The 16,317-nt window shown below is 40.6% G+C and overlaps 1 protein-coding gene across 1 annotated transcript in view; it reads left to right on the forward strand.

Annotated features, from left to right (window-relative positions):
• The window catches only part of ROS1 (ROS proto-oncogene 1, receptor tyrosine kinase), a 93,880-nt gene that overhangs the window by 12,285 nt on the left and 65,278 nt on the right, over window positions 1–16,317 (forward strand). Inside the window, 7 exon segments of the mRNA XM_039530714.1 lie at window positions 878–1,026; window positions 2,303–2,441; window positions 7,065–7,266; window positions 8,052–8,128; window positions 12,823–12,945; window positions 14,647–14,831; window positions 16,035–16,132. Coding sequence (XP_039386648.1) covers window positions 878–1,026; window positions 2,303–2,441; window positions 7,065–7,266; window positions 8,052–8,128; window positions 12,823–12,945; window positions 14,647–14,831; window positions 16,035–16,132 — 973 coding nt within the window.

Here is a 16,317-nt window from a genome sequence, read left to right on the forward strand (position 1 = left end):
AACCAACATTTTAAATGGAAGATGCCCCATTCTTTATTCCATGTCTAGTTTCTGTAGTGTCTGTTATCTGCAAGTTCATCATTTGGCAGGTCATCCAATCATGACCTTCCACATGATTGTTTAAATATTGGTCCCCAATCCAGCAAAGCACTAAACATATGTTTAACTTGTGTAGTTCAGTAGAACACTTCACTGGGACTATGTATGTGCTTAAAATTAAACACATGCCTTAGTGCTTTGCTGGTTTGGGGACCAGTATTTTAAAGCATGTGTTTAACTTTGAGCACCCAAGTAATCCCATTGAAGCATGTACGTGACTGCACATGAGCTTAACCTTAAACACATACTTTAAGTGTTTTGATGGAAGGAGTTTCCCTTCAATGTTTTACCAGGCACTGAGTGGAGAAGGACTTGAGGACAGTAAAGAAATGGACGGATCTCCCAAAGCTTCCATTTAAGGGATATAATTCAACATAATAGGCCAGATTCACCACTAACACAGATGGGTATATGTCCATTCACTTCAGTATAGCTGCACCCACTTACACCAGTGATGAGTTTGGCCAGTTAATATTAAAGTATCAATTGTCTTATAACATTACTATGGTTCATTCTGTAACTCTTTTCCTGATATGCACGTTTTCCATGTTTTTATCAGCTTCACAACTGCTGAATGTGCCAGGTCCCTGGGGCAAGATGCACTTTACTTTTATCCAATGTACTAGGTGTATCACCACCAAAGTATATTCCAGCGTAACATCAGTCCTTCAGAGAATGCTGCTGCATTCTCCTACTGCCCAGAAGCTGCCACAGAATACGCCAGGGAGAGGATTAATGATTTAAGCCTTGTTTGTGTTTTATTGGTTTCCACACTCAGATTATTTGAACACACCTACAGCACCATTTGCATCTACCATTGGAAGCCACAATGTGACATTGAGATGGAAGTTGGCTAATATCTCTGGGGTGACATATATTATTCAGTGGAAGTACAATCAGCTCCCTGGAGACTGGAGGTATGCTGAGGTAAGGGAGGACAAAATAAATTCCTCTTTTAATAAAACAACCTAGTCTAATTTACAATCCAGTCTTGATTCAATTGGAAAGATATTCTTCACTTCCTCTCCTCACCTATCCTCTATTATTCTTGTACGCTATAAAAGAGTTGCCACATTTCACACCAGAAATGGCTAAATTTGAGTGGCGAATGACATGATTCTTGTGTATAATTTGTTAAGATTGTAAAGCATTTGGGGATTCTTTGTGTATTTTTGTTATGTTGGTGGTGGATTGTTGGGGATGTTTTTTGTTTATTTTTTTTCTTGGATTTATTTGGGTAAAATGACTATTATGTTAAGTTTAAGTTATTTGTTAGGTACCCAGAAGCCTGTGGGTGAGTGACAACAATTTAAAATTTACTGATGTTAATATATTTAATATTTTACTGTTTTCGCTATTTATTTGCTTAAAATTAGAATATTCTTTACATTAATTAATTAATTAATTAAGTCAGGCTGGAAATTAGAAGGTTTCTAACTATCAGAGAAGTGAGGTTCTGGAGCAATAGGCATAGTGGGGGCAAACAACCTAGCTAGTTTTAAGATGGAGCTTGATAAATTTAGGAGCAGGATTATATGTTGGGTTGCTTGTGGTAGCAGGGGATTTGATCTGACCTAGGAGATCTCTTCCAGGCCAATGTCGTATCTTCCTGATATTGTTTTCCATCCATCCATCCAATATTTGATGAGATTTGGCAATGGGTTTTGAAGAAAGTGTTAAAGGAGGAATCAGTACATAATGTTTAAGGGAAATGAATTATCTAGAACAGGGGTTGGCAACCTTTCAGAAGTGCTGTGCCAAGTCTTCATTTATTCACTCTAATTTAAGGTTTCATGTGCCAGTAATACATTTTAATGTTTTTAGAAGGTCTCTTTCTATAAGTCTATAATATATAACTGAACTATTGTTGTATGTAAAGTAAATAAGGTTTTTAAATTGTTTAAGAAGCTTCATTTAAAATTAAATTAAAATGCAGAGCCCCCTGGACCAGTGGCCAGGACCCGGGCAGTGTGAGTGCCACTGAAAATCAGCTCACGTGCCGCCTTCGGCACGCGTGCCATAGGTTGCCTACTCCTGATCTAGAACTTGTTCAGCTTTATAAGGGATTCTTGGAATTAGGTCTGTGACATCCTAATATGTACATATTGTTTTATGTTGTCATATCAGGCTTGACTGAGATCCTACATGGTAACTCCAGATAGAGGAACAGTGATAATGATTATATGTATGTGTATTGATCTAGGTAGTATCTGAGCATTCGTACACAGTGAGTAATCTTCAAGCCTTCACAGAATATGTGTTTCGAGTAGTTTGGATCATCACATCTCAGATGCAGCTCTATTCTCCGTCTAGTCCCAGTTACCGGACTCATGCATTTGGAGGTAATTACACTGTTGGTCACAGCTTCAAGGGAAGTGCTAAAAAGCTTTAGTTTCTTTTGATGTCATGATTCTAAAGCAGAAAACTACTTATCATTGACTTTCATAAGAACAGCCATTCTGTATCCAGTTTCTGACAATGGCCACTGCCAGATGCTTCAGGGGGAATGAACAGAACAAGGTAATTTTGACTGATCCATCTCCTGTCATCCACTCCCAGCTTCTGGCAGTGGGAGGTTTAGGGACACTCAGAGTATGGGGCTGTGTCCGTGACCATCTTGGCTATTGGCCGTTGATGGACCTATCCTTTATGAACTTATCTAAGTCTTATCTAAGTCATGCTTTTGGCCTTCACAACATCCCATGTGGATGAGTTGTGTGAAGAAGTACTTCCTTTTGTTTGTTTTAAATCTGCTGCCTATTAATTTCAATAGCAGAAGAAACCGGAGAAATGGCTGAAATGTTTCAGTTTTCACTAGAAAGGTTAGCAGTGATTGGACGATAAACATCAATGTAAATAGTGTGGGATCTGAGGCTAAAATAGTTAAGCAATAGAACAAGTTAAGACTTACTTATACAAATTAGATGTCTTTAAGTTAGCAGGGCCCAACAAAATACATCCTAAAACACTTAAGGAACTGGGTGAGAACCCATGGAGGATGGAAGAGATCCCAGAGGTCTGGAAAAGGGCAAATATAGTACCTATCTATAAAAAGGGGAATAAGGACAACCCAGGGATTTATAGAGCAGCCATCTTAAGTTGGGTACCCAGAAAGAAAATGGAGCAAATAACCAATCAATTTGTAAGTACCTAGAAGATAATAAGGTGATAAATAACAGTCAACAGGTATTTGTCAAGAACAAATCATACCAAACCAACCTGATATCCTTCTTTGATAGGGTAACAAGTCTTGTGGATAGGGGGAATCAGTGGATGTGATAAATCTTGATTTTTAGAGAGGCTTTTGATACTGTCTCACATGACCTTCTCATAAGCAAACTAGGGAAATACAGCCTAGACAAACCAACTGTGAGGTGGTAAACAACTGGTTGGAAAACTATACTCGGAAAATAGGTATCAAAGGTTCACAGTCAAGCTGGAAGGGCATATCAAGTGGGGTCCCACAGAGCGCTGTCCCATAGGTTCTTGAAATAAGGGTGTTGGGGGTGCTGCCGCACCCTCTGGCTTGAAGTGATTTCCATCATGTGCAGGGTTTACAGTTTGGTTCAATGGCTCTCAGTATCCCCACTATACAAAATGTTCCAGTACCCCTGATCTGTCCCAGGTCCATTTCTATTCAATATCTTCAGAAATTATTTGGATAATGTCACAGAGAGTACACTTATAAAATTTGCCGATGATACCATGCTGGGAGGGGTTGCAGGCACTTTGGAGGACAGTATTGGAATTAAAAATGATCTGGACAAACTGGAGAAATGGTCTGAAATAAAAAGAATGAAATTCAAGAAGGGCAAATACAAAGTATTTCACTTAGGAAGGAATAATCAATTGCACAAATACAAAATGGGAAAAGACTTCCTAGGAAGGAGTACTGCAGAAAAGGATCTGGGGATCATAGTGGATCACAAACAAAATATGAGTCACCAATATAATATTCTTGCGCAAAAAAAAAAAGCGAACATCGTTCTGGGATATATGAACAAGAGTGTTGTAAGCAAGACATGTAAATTAATTCTTCCGGTTGACTCAGAACTGTTAAGCCTCAACTGGAGTACTGTGTCCAGTTCTGGGCACCACATTTCAGGAAAGATATGGACAAATTGGAGAAAGCTCAAAGGAGAGCAACGAAAATGATTAATGGTCTAGAGAACATGATCTATGAGGAAAAATTGAAAGAATTGGGTTTCTTTAGTTTGGAGAAGAAAAGACTGAGGGGGGGACATGGTAACAGTCTTCAAGTATGTAAAATATTGTTATAAAGAAGAGAGCAATAAATTGTTCTCCTTATCCACTGAGGACAGGACAAGAAGTAATGGGCTTTAAATTGCAGCAAGAGAGATTTAGGGTAGACATTAGGAAAAACTTCCTAACTATAGGGTTTTTAAGCACTGGAACAAATTACTTAGGGAGGTTGTGGAATCTCCATCATAGGAGTTTTTAAGAAGAAGTTATGCAAATACTTGTCTGGGATTGTCTAGATTATATTTAGTTCTACCTCAGTGCAGGGGACTGGACTACATGACCTATCGAGGTCCCTTCAAGTCCTATATTTCTATGATTCATGGGTGACTCCCAGTTCTTGTATTATGTGAAGGGATAAATTACATTTCCCTATTCACTTTCTCCACTCCATTCATAATTTTGCAGATCCCTTAAGCATCTCTGGTTTAAGATAAAGAGTCTCAGTCTTTTTAATCTTTCCTCATATGGATGCTGTTCCATATCCCTAATCATTTTCTTTGCCCTTCTCTGAACCTCTGCACCAATATTAATATATCTTTTTTGAGACAGAGTGACCAGACCTGCATGCAATATTCAAGGGGTGGGCGTACCATGGATTGATATAGTGGAATTATGATGTTTTCTGTCTTATCTATCCCTTTCAGAAGCATATGTTCATTATATGTTGTAAAATTGCAGACTGCTAGGTAATATTACTAAAGATTCTTTAGCTTAATCTGAAAGAGTTTGGGCTGAATTTTCAGTTATGATTCCTACAAAAAGGCATATGGAAGTGCTTGCTTCTTCAAAATTATGAGGGCAGATTGGGTCATTGGGTGCTCAGTTACCTGATCTGTGTTCATGCAGCTTTATGAGTGCAAATGCTTTGATGATTATTTTTGTAGACACAAAACTGATGGTTGAAACTTTTGGCCTCGATGGGCTAGTTTGCATTTCTAAAGTTTGTTCAAGTTAAAATGTGTTTAACTGCAGCAACGGAATGGAAAAAGCATGATAATCTTACATTTCTCTGCAGTAGTGAGACAAAGATGACTCATAATCCGTTTGTTTGACTCAGAGTGTCACTAATGACCCTCTGAATGGTTTCCATTTTGAAACATTTATTTTCAGGTGTTTCGAGAGTTTTAAAATTACAACAATAAGGTTGAAAGAAAAAGAGGAAAAGCTACATGAGTAGGAATGGGCTAAGCCTATCTGAAAAAATGCAAATCTCTCCATCACACATGTAGCTTTAATCACGTATACTTACAACAATCCTTTTTAAATGAAAGGGCTGTGGGCAGAAGAGGGAGTAGATATTGTATGTATATTTTCTAACCTTTAAGAAGTGCTCTTGATTCTTTTGTATGCCAGTGTAGAGAGTCACATGCTGCTAGTGTGTCTCACCATTTTTGCTCTAGATGTTAACAACTGCCTCATGGGGTGAGTGCATTGTGCATTCAGACCTATCATATCTCTTACACAATTATATTTCCACCTGTTTGCATGGTGAGCTTCTGTGGAATGTGACCATTGCAGAGTGAAAGTCATGTGTCTTTGTTTTCAAATGTAATTTTTCAGTCCATCTCTAATAGACTTTTTTGGGCTTTCGCATTGACAGTGATAGCATTTTTAACACATCTTCTTGCCCTTGTAGGGACACATAGGGAAAATGCCAAGTCTTTTACCTCTGAATATTATCATGTATATCCAAGGAATATATAACAAGAAAAAAATCGGTACAAAATATATTGTATCCACCACCAAACAAAATCCACAGTGACTTTTAGGTGAGGTTCAGCGCACCAGGGCAGGAGGAAACTATCAGCAGAAATTGGTGGTGTCAGTAGGGGGGGGGGGAAAGAGTACTTGTTTGTTTTAGGCTTTAGGCTTCAAAGCTCATTGAAATCAATGTGAGTCTTTCCATTCTATTCTCTGGGCTTTGGATAAGGGTAGATCCTTACTTTGAGGCATAAATAAAAAAAGAAATGTTGTTTTTGTTTTTTGCATTTGCATTGTATTGTGCTGGTTGTGAACCTGTTATGTAAATCATTAGGTTATATTTAAATTAGACGTGGCTGAACCTCAAAAGATTTAGATGTTTAAGTGGCTAAGTTTCTAAAAGTTTAGACATTGAGTAATAATGAATTTAGATTTATATAGCGCCTCTCATGCTGAAGGAACTGGGTAAATGCTTCCAGAACTAAAGGCAGCACTATAGAAAATTAGCCTAAGGTGTAGGCTACATTCTGGAGGTAGGACGACAACCAAATGGGTGCACAGCACTTTGTACAATGGAGTGGGAGGGGAATTTTGGCTAAGGACATACTGTTTGTAAGAACATGTATCACAAGATCTATAGTAACTGCTCACAGCAGATAGACCTTTAGTTTTTAAGGTCCCGTCTGAAGCCCCCCCACACAAAATTATGTGGTTCTAATTTGTCTACCTCAGAATGATGGATTTTGACCCATGGCTTCAGGTGATGGTGACAAAACAATAAAGGCCACGCAAAATTTTCCTTCTTTGGCTTATGATAAACACTGTGACCTAGGAGTGCATGGTACTGCCAAGAGGAATGTGGGATTGATAAACCTATTCATATGTTTTTCCAATTAAACATAGAAGATTTCTCATTCCACCCCCTCATCTTCTCCCAGCCATCTGCCAAAAATCACATCTGAAAAACCAAGTCTACAGCCAGTGATTTCCGTCTTTTGCAGTTCCTGTTACAGCTCCTATCATTAAAGATATTCAAAGTTCGGGGCCCGACACCGTGGAAATTAGTTGGTCTCCACCACTTTTCCCCAGTGGATTGATTGTTGGATATAATTTACTGTTAACCAGTGAAAAGCAGGAACTGCGCACAGCATCCAGAGGTCAAAGTTTCCAGTTCTACTCCACCTTTCCTAACACCACTTACAGGTACAAAAAAAAAGGTGATCAGCTGGACAGTGTGTGCCCTTAGTGTCATAAAGCAGGCAGTAGAGTTCCTACAATCCAGAGATCTGTGTGTGTATGTGGGGTGAGAGTGGTTCTGACTGGCAGAACAGAGTGCACGTTAACACTGCTTTTGCAGAATCAGTGGGCAAAATTCTCCTCTCAGTTGTGCTGTTGTGAAAATTGGCATATCTCAATTTAAATTGATGGAGTTCTTTTAGATTTCCTCATGTATCATTGAGATCAGAATTTAGGCAAAAGCAAATCACTTTGGGGAGTGGGGTGACAATCTGATGCAGTGCCAGAATGTGGAATTTTGAATTCAGTAACCTTTTATATTTTTATTTTTTCCCTTCGTGGTGCACATTTCTGTTGTGTTCAGAGAATTATAGGGGAGCCCTTTTTCTAACTAATTTAGCATTTGTAAATTTCCCTTCAGTTTAACTAAACTCCAAATGGCCACATTCTGCTCTCAAAGGTGACTATAGATCTTCCCTTGAGATGAAACTGAGTTGCCTGCATAACTCTGAAGGCAGCATGTAGCTATGTAATTTATTAGATTGTGTTACCTTATCTTGCAAAGCTAGTGAGTTCAACTCCTCATGTGATTATATTTTTATTAGAATTTGTCCCCGAATGACTTTATTTAAACAGCTTTTTTCACTGAAGGAGAAACATGATAAGCATGTGAGACTCAATTGTTCTACTTCAGAAGGCATTTTTTCAGGCATTTATAATGTTCCATAAAATCTCTCTTTGATTTACTATAGGTTTACCATTGTAGCAGTAAATGAGGTTGGTGACGGGCCACCCGCAGAAGCTAATATCACTACTCCAGAACCCACAGGTACACACACAACATATTCCTTATAGTTTCCTGGTAATTAATTCTGGTTCACCTCAATTACGGGGTATACAGCAGAATAGAATGATAGTTAGACTGTACGCTCTTTGGGGAAGTGGCTGTCTTCTACTCTGAGTTTGTACAGCACCTATACAATGGAGCTCTGTTCTTGGTTGGTCTCTAGGCACTACCGTAATAAACATAGTAACAACAACAGGTTGGTTGTTGGGCACAATAACTCAGGCTGGTTCAAGTGACAAAAAAGGTGAACCAGTATCAAATGGGTGTGAATGAGTGTTTGACAGAAGATGCTTTCATTTTCTGGAACACGTGGTATCAGTGGCAGCATGTGCAGAACTCATGTTAATATTCGAGGGGTAGCCGTGTTAGTCTGGATCTGTAAAAAGCGACAAAGAGTCCTGTGGCACCTTATAGACTAACAGACGAATTGGAGCATAAGCCACGAAAGCTTATGCTCCAATTCGTCTGTTAATCTATAAGGTGCCACAGGACTCTTTGTCGCTTTTTACATGTTAATACTAACACTGTGACCGAGACCACAGGGGAGCCAACTGAGGTCACTCAATTAGGGTGAACTGCAAAAAATGGGGCAGACAATCCCCAAATCTGGTGGCTATTCCAATACTTAGTTTTACCAAGGCAACACAAAACAGCTTCTATAATACCTCACTGGTTACCCAGAAACCAACAACAGAGTTTAATTAAAGTAACCCAGCCTCAGGCCTCCACCCGGACACCCAAGTCAAATATAATGACGGTTACTGAAAATCTTATTCATCATATAAAAAAGTTCTACCAATCCCAAAGGATTGGACACATTACCTCCCAGGTTAATGAATATTCCAGATCTTACCCAAATACATGTTTACAGCTAATTCTTATTAACTAAACTAACATTTATTAAAAGAGAGAGAGAGTATTGGTTAAAAGATCAGTACACATACAGACATGAGTACAATTCTTGAGATTCAGATTCATAGCAGAGATAGTGAGCTTTGTAGTTGCAAAGAATTAGTTCATAGGTTATAGTCCAATATTTATATTCAGGGTGGTCCAGTCAGAATTGGGATCTCAGCCCTATGGCTTGAGCTTCCCCTGCATGAAGCCTCAAGCAGATTGAGATGACAATATCAGGCCCCAAGGGTCTTATATACAGTTTCAGGCTTCTTGTGACAGTACTTAAGTGAACAATAGGCACTCATAGGGACTTTGAAGTGGATCCATTTCCTAAGCATCACCGGTAATTATTTACATGGATTAACATGAGGCAATTGCCAGTTTTCCATCATTCTCAGGTGATTTGCTATACATTTCAAAGAAAGATGAATACTGTACAGCGATATCCTATGTTTACAGTTAATTTAAATAAGATGTCCTTTTGATCTCTGAATTAACAGAATACAGCATAAACAGGGACTGTTTGATTACATTGTTAACCACTATCATTATATATGTAAATACACAAAAACACAAACATTATCTACCAATATGTCTTTAAGAGCTGAATTTATCCAGCAGGATGCTTAACCATTTCTGGCCAAGTGTCACAAACAAATTTCACATTAGACTTTCAAGTAAAAAATTCCAGAATGATCTCATGCAAAACAACATTAGATCATATCCTTGTTTTTGCTATTTCTCTTCCTTTGTTCTTTTTTTCCCACTAATGGAATTTCATTATACAAAAAACAAAACATTATATCCAGCTATTTATCTGAGCCTCTTAAGATAGTTTACAAATATTAATTTATTCCCAGGGAGAAATATATTAAGATAGAGTTATGGATGGGAATAAAAGCAGTGTTACCAAACTGAAAAAACTAAATTCTAGAAACTCAGGAAATTCTCCATGAAGGTTACAACAGTAGCCTTAACTCTGTTCCTAAATCCTCATCCACCTTCCACCTTCTGTGGGTTGGAGAAACTGAAGCTATGTGTACATTAGTGCTTTTTAAACTCATGTTAGTTGATTGCCAATTGACTCAAGTTGTCTAACACACTGGTACATGCTGGACTGGACACTCTACTAACATTTGTTCCAAGGTTAAATGAGCCCTGATCACTAACATGTGTGTCCTGAAACCAGCATCCGTGGGAAGAGAGCATTCTTAGAGCTGGGATCCTGGTTGTGGAGCTCTTTGCCAGAAGGAATCAGACTGAGTCCAAGCCTGATTGCGTTTAGATCAAAATTCAAAACACGCCGTTTGAGAGAGCCCACAGAACTCTTTAAATATATTATAATAATAATTCTGAAACATGCAAGCAAACCAAACTACAAACCCTGCAATCACAAAGCCATTCTCCTCTGCTCTGGAAGACTGGAGAGAGAAAACCCCCTCCATTTTGGACTTTTGGGCAATTTTGTGTAGTGCTTACGTATAACAGTGATAGTTGCTATATAAACCTCACAGAGAAGGAAATTGCTTCCGCCCTGCTTCCTACACAGAAGCCAGGTGAAATTGCTGTCCCTACGCTTCCCCTTCTCTGATCACTAGGCAACATTTCCTGTATTGGAAGACAGAATTTACCTGTACATGAAGGCATTGGGCCTGATTTCCCACTGTATTACCCTAGTTTTGAAATGAATGAAATTATACCAGTGTAAAACTAGGGTAACAGAGTGGCAAATCAGACTCAAGATCTTTGTTCCTTATTTCACCCACTGCTTCTGATCTAGCTGAAGATCATAGTTCTCATCACAATATTTTCCCCAGGAAGAAACTCATTTCCCTTTCTCTCCCAACTTTCTGTCTCACTCTCAGGGGTTGCTAGGTAAGGTGAGCTCATTTGAACAACACGTGTTATATCGCAGATAAATCCAAAGTTGAACATCTGGTAATAAAGGATGTAGGTCATTTTTATAAAAAATCTCTAATGTAAACAAACTCCAGGATTGTATCCTGGAAATCTGTTACTCTGAAAAGGATTTGAGGGCCATGGTAGATAACCAGTTGAACATAAGCTTCCACTGCAGGGTCCAGTCCCCCCTGCTCCAATGACTCTTTAATTATTTATCCACAGTTAACAGCTTCAACAGGAGAGACTGATGGAACCCCACATCAAAATATCTCATAGCCCAATGGTTAGGGATGGTTTCAGACCCCTGTTCAAAGCCCTGTTCCTCCTCAGGCAGAGGGGAGGACTTGAACAGGGGTCTCCCACATCCCAGGGGAGTACCCTAACCACTGGGCTAAAAGTTATGAGGTGGGTTCTCCCCCTCCCAGCTGTTTTGTGTGAACTCTCCTGAAGGGCCCAATCCGGTAAGTGTGCTCAGAGGACGCCTTCTGGATTGGACCTCACATACGACTTATGTGGCTGAACGCCTTTTGTCCCCGGGTTTGTGAATCACTCTGGAGCTTAGGTGGGAGATAAGTGCCCAGACTTCTAGAGGAAGGCACTCAGGGGGCAAGATGTAGACACTGAGGGAACTTTATACTGCAGAAACTTAGGTGCCAAGCAGGGCTGGCTCCAGACCCCAGCGCGCCAAGCGCGTGCTTGGGGAGGCATGCCGCGGGGGGTGCTCTGCCTGTCGCCGGGAGGGCGGCAGGCAGCTCCGGTGGACCTCCCGCAGGCATGCCTGTGGATGCTCCACCAGAGCCGCGGGACCAGCGGACCCTCCGCAGGCACGTCTGCAGGAGGTCCACCGGAGCCGCGGGACTGGCGACCGCCAGAGCGCCCCCCCGCGGCGTGTCGGCATGCTTGGGGCGGCCAAATTGCTAGAGCCGCCCCTGGTGCCAAGTAAGTTGAGGCACCTACAGGGTTCAGCAGGACCTTTGTGCATCGCAGTGGTCCTGAGACTGGGACTTGGATTCCTAAAACAGGGACTTAGACACCTAATATGTTTTGTGCATCTAGGCCTATGTCCCTCAGGTGTCACTGGAAATCAGTAGACCCTCAGTGGTTTTTGCTAATGGCTAAGAAATCCATTGCAGATTACTGAATTTTGCAAGTTAGTGAATATATGAACAGATACGAAAGCAAATAGAACTATATGGATAATACATCACCACAAAACACACTTTTTCCATTTATTTAAGAGGTTTAGTTTTAAGAGAGGCAAAGTGGGGAGGTAATATCTTTTATTGGACCAGCTTATGTTGGTGGAAAGGACAAGCTTTTGAGCTTTCCATAGTTCTTTCTCAGGTCTGGAGAAGGTGACCAGAATCTACACACTGAATACAAGCTGAGATAGATTGTTAAGTATAAGGGGTCCACACATGCTGTACAAGACCACTTAAAATGAAGAGGGCAGTTAAGGGTTAGCAGGCAATTTTTCCAGACTCGAGGAAAATCTTTGTGAAGCTCAAAAGCTTGTTCCTTCCACCAACAGAGGTTGATCCAATAAAAGATATTACCTCACTACCTAGTCTCTTTCATATCCTGGGACCCACACAGCTACAACAGCACAGGGTTAGTTTTAGTTAGTGATGATAAGCTGCGTAACAGGAAAGTATATATTTTGCAAAAGTTGTCTAGCCTTAGTAGTTTTGCATATCATTACAGCACTCAGGAATTATGTTTTTTCTGGATGTGGTGGTGGACAGCCTTGTGTCTGTGGATGTGTGTGGGCATGCAAATGGTGGATTGTGGATTAACAATGTGCAAGTTAGGAAAATTGCCCTCTGCTTTTCATTTGTTTTCTAGCTTAATTTTAAAATTGTCTTTTTAATTGTCAGTTAAGGAAAAAGTGAAATGGCTCTTTCTAGCCAGAAACCAATCTCTAAGAAAGAGATCCATGGAATCTTTCTTGGAAGCCGCACAATGCCTTCAGAACGATGTAATACACCACAGTATTACAGGTTAGTTCTTTCTCTTTCTCTCTCCACCATACTGATCCAGCTCCCACTACTGCATTATACAAGTGCCTCCCAAACACCAGTGTGAGGTAAGAAGGTTGTCTGAGACACAGTGCAGAGTTATCAAAAGAGCCTATCAAAAGTGACTTGGGCACTTAGGAGCATAAGTCTCATTGCAAGTCAGTAGAACTAAATCCAAACTCACTTGGGTGCTTTTGAAAATGTTATCTTTGGGAGATTAAGTGGTTTTCCCAAGGTCACCCAAGGGATCTTGGGTGGAACCTTGAACTGAAGTAAGATCTCTTGAATCCCAATCTTATGCCTTATAACTACAAGACCTTCACTCCTCCATGCAGCTGCACTCTCCTCTTTGTAGCTATGTGGGTGATCTCAAACTCTTTTACACAGCCATTTGAAATTATTTTAGATACCAATCATATGGTATTGAAGGAGTTCAAGGGGCACCAGGAATCTGTTGACTGAAATTGTGGGAAGAGAAGAAAAAAAAATCTGGTGGGTGAGATTTAGGGCAATGTGGAGGGAGGTTTGCTATGGGTGGCAAGCTTGTTGGGCAGTTGAGGGGCTCAGTGAAGAAGGAGGAACCAGGAGAGAGAGAGAAATCTCACAATGGTCAGGTTTAGGTACGGCTCAACAGCTGAAGATGTTGTGCATTTGCAAATGAAATCTCTGAAGTTTCTGATGTTCACTGGGCCATAACCAGAAAGGAAGACAGTAGAGGGGAGTATGCTCTCAGAGATGTTGACATACTGGGCCACTTTCACTCCTGGTTTATTCTGGTTTCTGGCAGAATAATGTCCTTTAGGGATGTGTATAGATAGAGGGAGAGAAAAATGGCTGCAACCAACCTTGACCTGGTGGAATACATGAGGGGGCCAGCACCCCCCAGAAATGGTCAGCGCTGCAGGGGAAAGGATGTGGCCAGAAGAGCTGGAGAATGTGCTGATTCAGCCCCTCCTGCCTCAGCAGCATATGGCTACATCGTCACTGCAGGTTAGCCAAGAGTTAAGTAATCATGGGTTTGTCCATGCATGGTAGCGTAACTGTTTAGAGTGCAGCCACATAGGGCGTTTCAGCTGTGTGCAGCTATAGACAGTGTGTGCAATGGTGCTTTATCTGGGCATGAGACATTAGACAGGTATCTGGGCTCATATCCTAACAAGGGTGCCTACAGGGCTTCTTGGGATGCTATACCCTGCAGAAATGAAAGCTGCTTCAGGCTACAGTAATCTCCCATCACATGGTGGTGGTGCAGAGACTGGTAGTTCTCTGCCAGGGGATTAGCCCCCACCTTGGAGCAGAGTAATTGTGCTTTGTGTGGTGAGATGCAAATTGCATCTCTGGGCACCAGGTAGGGTGAATTGGTGTCGATTGATCTGTCTATTTAGTATTTTGTCTTTTTAGCTAATCTGTTCGTTGGTTTTCTGCAGTGCCCACTGTAGTATCAGTTCTAAGGGCCATTGTGTACAATCGTGCCACTTTCAAGGATTGTGGGAAATATTGTATAGTATGGGAATAAATAGTAGAAATGGGGGAGAGAAATGTTAATATTTTTTCAGGTCATGTAAGGTTTCAGATTGAGAGCTGCCCACCACATTCTATGACATTATTTTTTAAAAGTAATGAAAAATCAAAATGTGTTTCTCATATTAACATATTGTGTGTGTGTTGTCTTGCTGTTTCTAGGGATTTCTGTGAATATTTACCAGCAAGTTGTCTATTTCTCAGAGGGAAATTCTATCTGGGCGAAAGGAGCTGCCAGCATGTCTGATGTGTCTGACTTAAAGCTCTTTTATGCTGGCCCAGGGAAAATTACATCAATCTCAGTAGACTGGCTTTACCAGCGGATGTACTTTGTCATGAATGAAAAGGTTGGGCTCTGGAGCTTAATTATTTTCTTAATACTTATGAACTACTAATGTGTGCCCTATTTTACATATGGCAATAAAGAGTTCAGGGATTATGGTAGGGATGTATGGCGTACTGTTGACTATTATAATGTTTTTATTTTTAATGTAATAAATTTTTTTTGTCAAAGAAATAGGACAAAATAGTAATACCTGCCTCTACTGTGGTCTACAGGCATCTCAGGTCACATTAAAAGTAAACTGACATCCTAGAATTCCAGCTTCTTAGCTAATTTTTATCCTTGTGAAAGAAAGTCATGTCATTTCTGACACTGTCTCCACCTGTGGCTCGTGCCTTCGGTGGCAAGTCATTAAATCTTTAGATCTCAGTTCCTTATCTGTATAGTGCTTTCTTACTGTACCTTGCAGGGATGTTGTAAGAATTAGTTCGTTAACCATTAGAATGCACTTCGAAAGTGATAAGAGATATTTAAGTACTCAAAAATTTTCTTGTGTTAATGAAGGTGATGCAGGGTCAAGCTGTTTTGTCCTGAGAGGAAAAAATAGATGCCAACCCCGCGTTTAATTCTTCACTCTTGAAACTTTAATGACTTTAGAAGTGAGGTCCTGGTCTGGCTCCTTAGCTCCTCTCATGCACATGAGACAAAGGGGGAGAAAGCTGCCATAAACAGGGATTCCTTGTGCCAGTGCCATGCCACTCCACTCTTCACTTATTGCCCAGGGTGCTTATGTGGCCACAGATGTCTGCACTCTTGTAGCCTTAGGTTAAAACAATGGCTGCAGGAGTCCGTTGCAGCTAATGTAAGTTAAAAAAGGTATGAGGCCAAACTGGTCCCAGGCTGCTTGCAGGATCAGCACAAAGGTAGTTGTAAACCACCACCTCCCCTCCCCTGTCAGATCCTGCTCAAAGCATAGCTTGGCTGGACCCAAAATCTGCCCCTTCATTTTCCTCCAGCTTGAAAACCATGAGGTAAGTGGATAATGAATTGACAATTCCTTCATGGTAAGCATTAACAGAAGGCTTGGCATAGTGAGCAAACCTTGTAATTGAATGACTGGAAATGTAGGTGCTTAGAGGTGCTTGGAAGTGCCTTAGGTTATTGTCTGTCTCTGTTCTTCCCTGTAGGATGCTCAGGTCATGTTGCTGCTCATCAGTAAACATGCTACTGATACATAAGAGCCTTTCTCTTTATTTTGATTCTCTAGGTATGTGTCTGTAATTTAGAGAACTGCACAGTAGCTGAAGATATCACTTCTCCTTCCATTACCTCCCCTAGGAAAATTGTAGCTGATCCATATAATGGGTAAGTTTTTTCTCCTTTGATGACTTGGTGTCAGATGGGCTGTTGATCTTTTCGGCAATCGTCTTCACTGGGTTAGCTATCCAGTCACGAACCTCTTAAGAAACTGCCCGCTACGCCCCAGTTGTACAGACTGCCAAGCTTGCTCCTCTGTTATTCTTCAGTTTGCTCACTCCTCACCACGTTTG

Source organism: Mauremys reevesii, linkage group 3 (assembly GCF_016161935.1).
Source record: "Mauremys reevesii isolate NIE-2019 linkage group 3, ASM1616193v1, whole genome shotgun sequence".
NCBI classification, from domain to species: domain Eukaryota; kingdom Metazoa; phylum Chordata; order Testudines; family Geoemydidae; genus Mauremys; species Mauremys reevesii.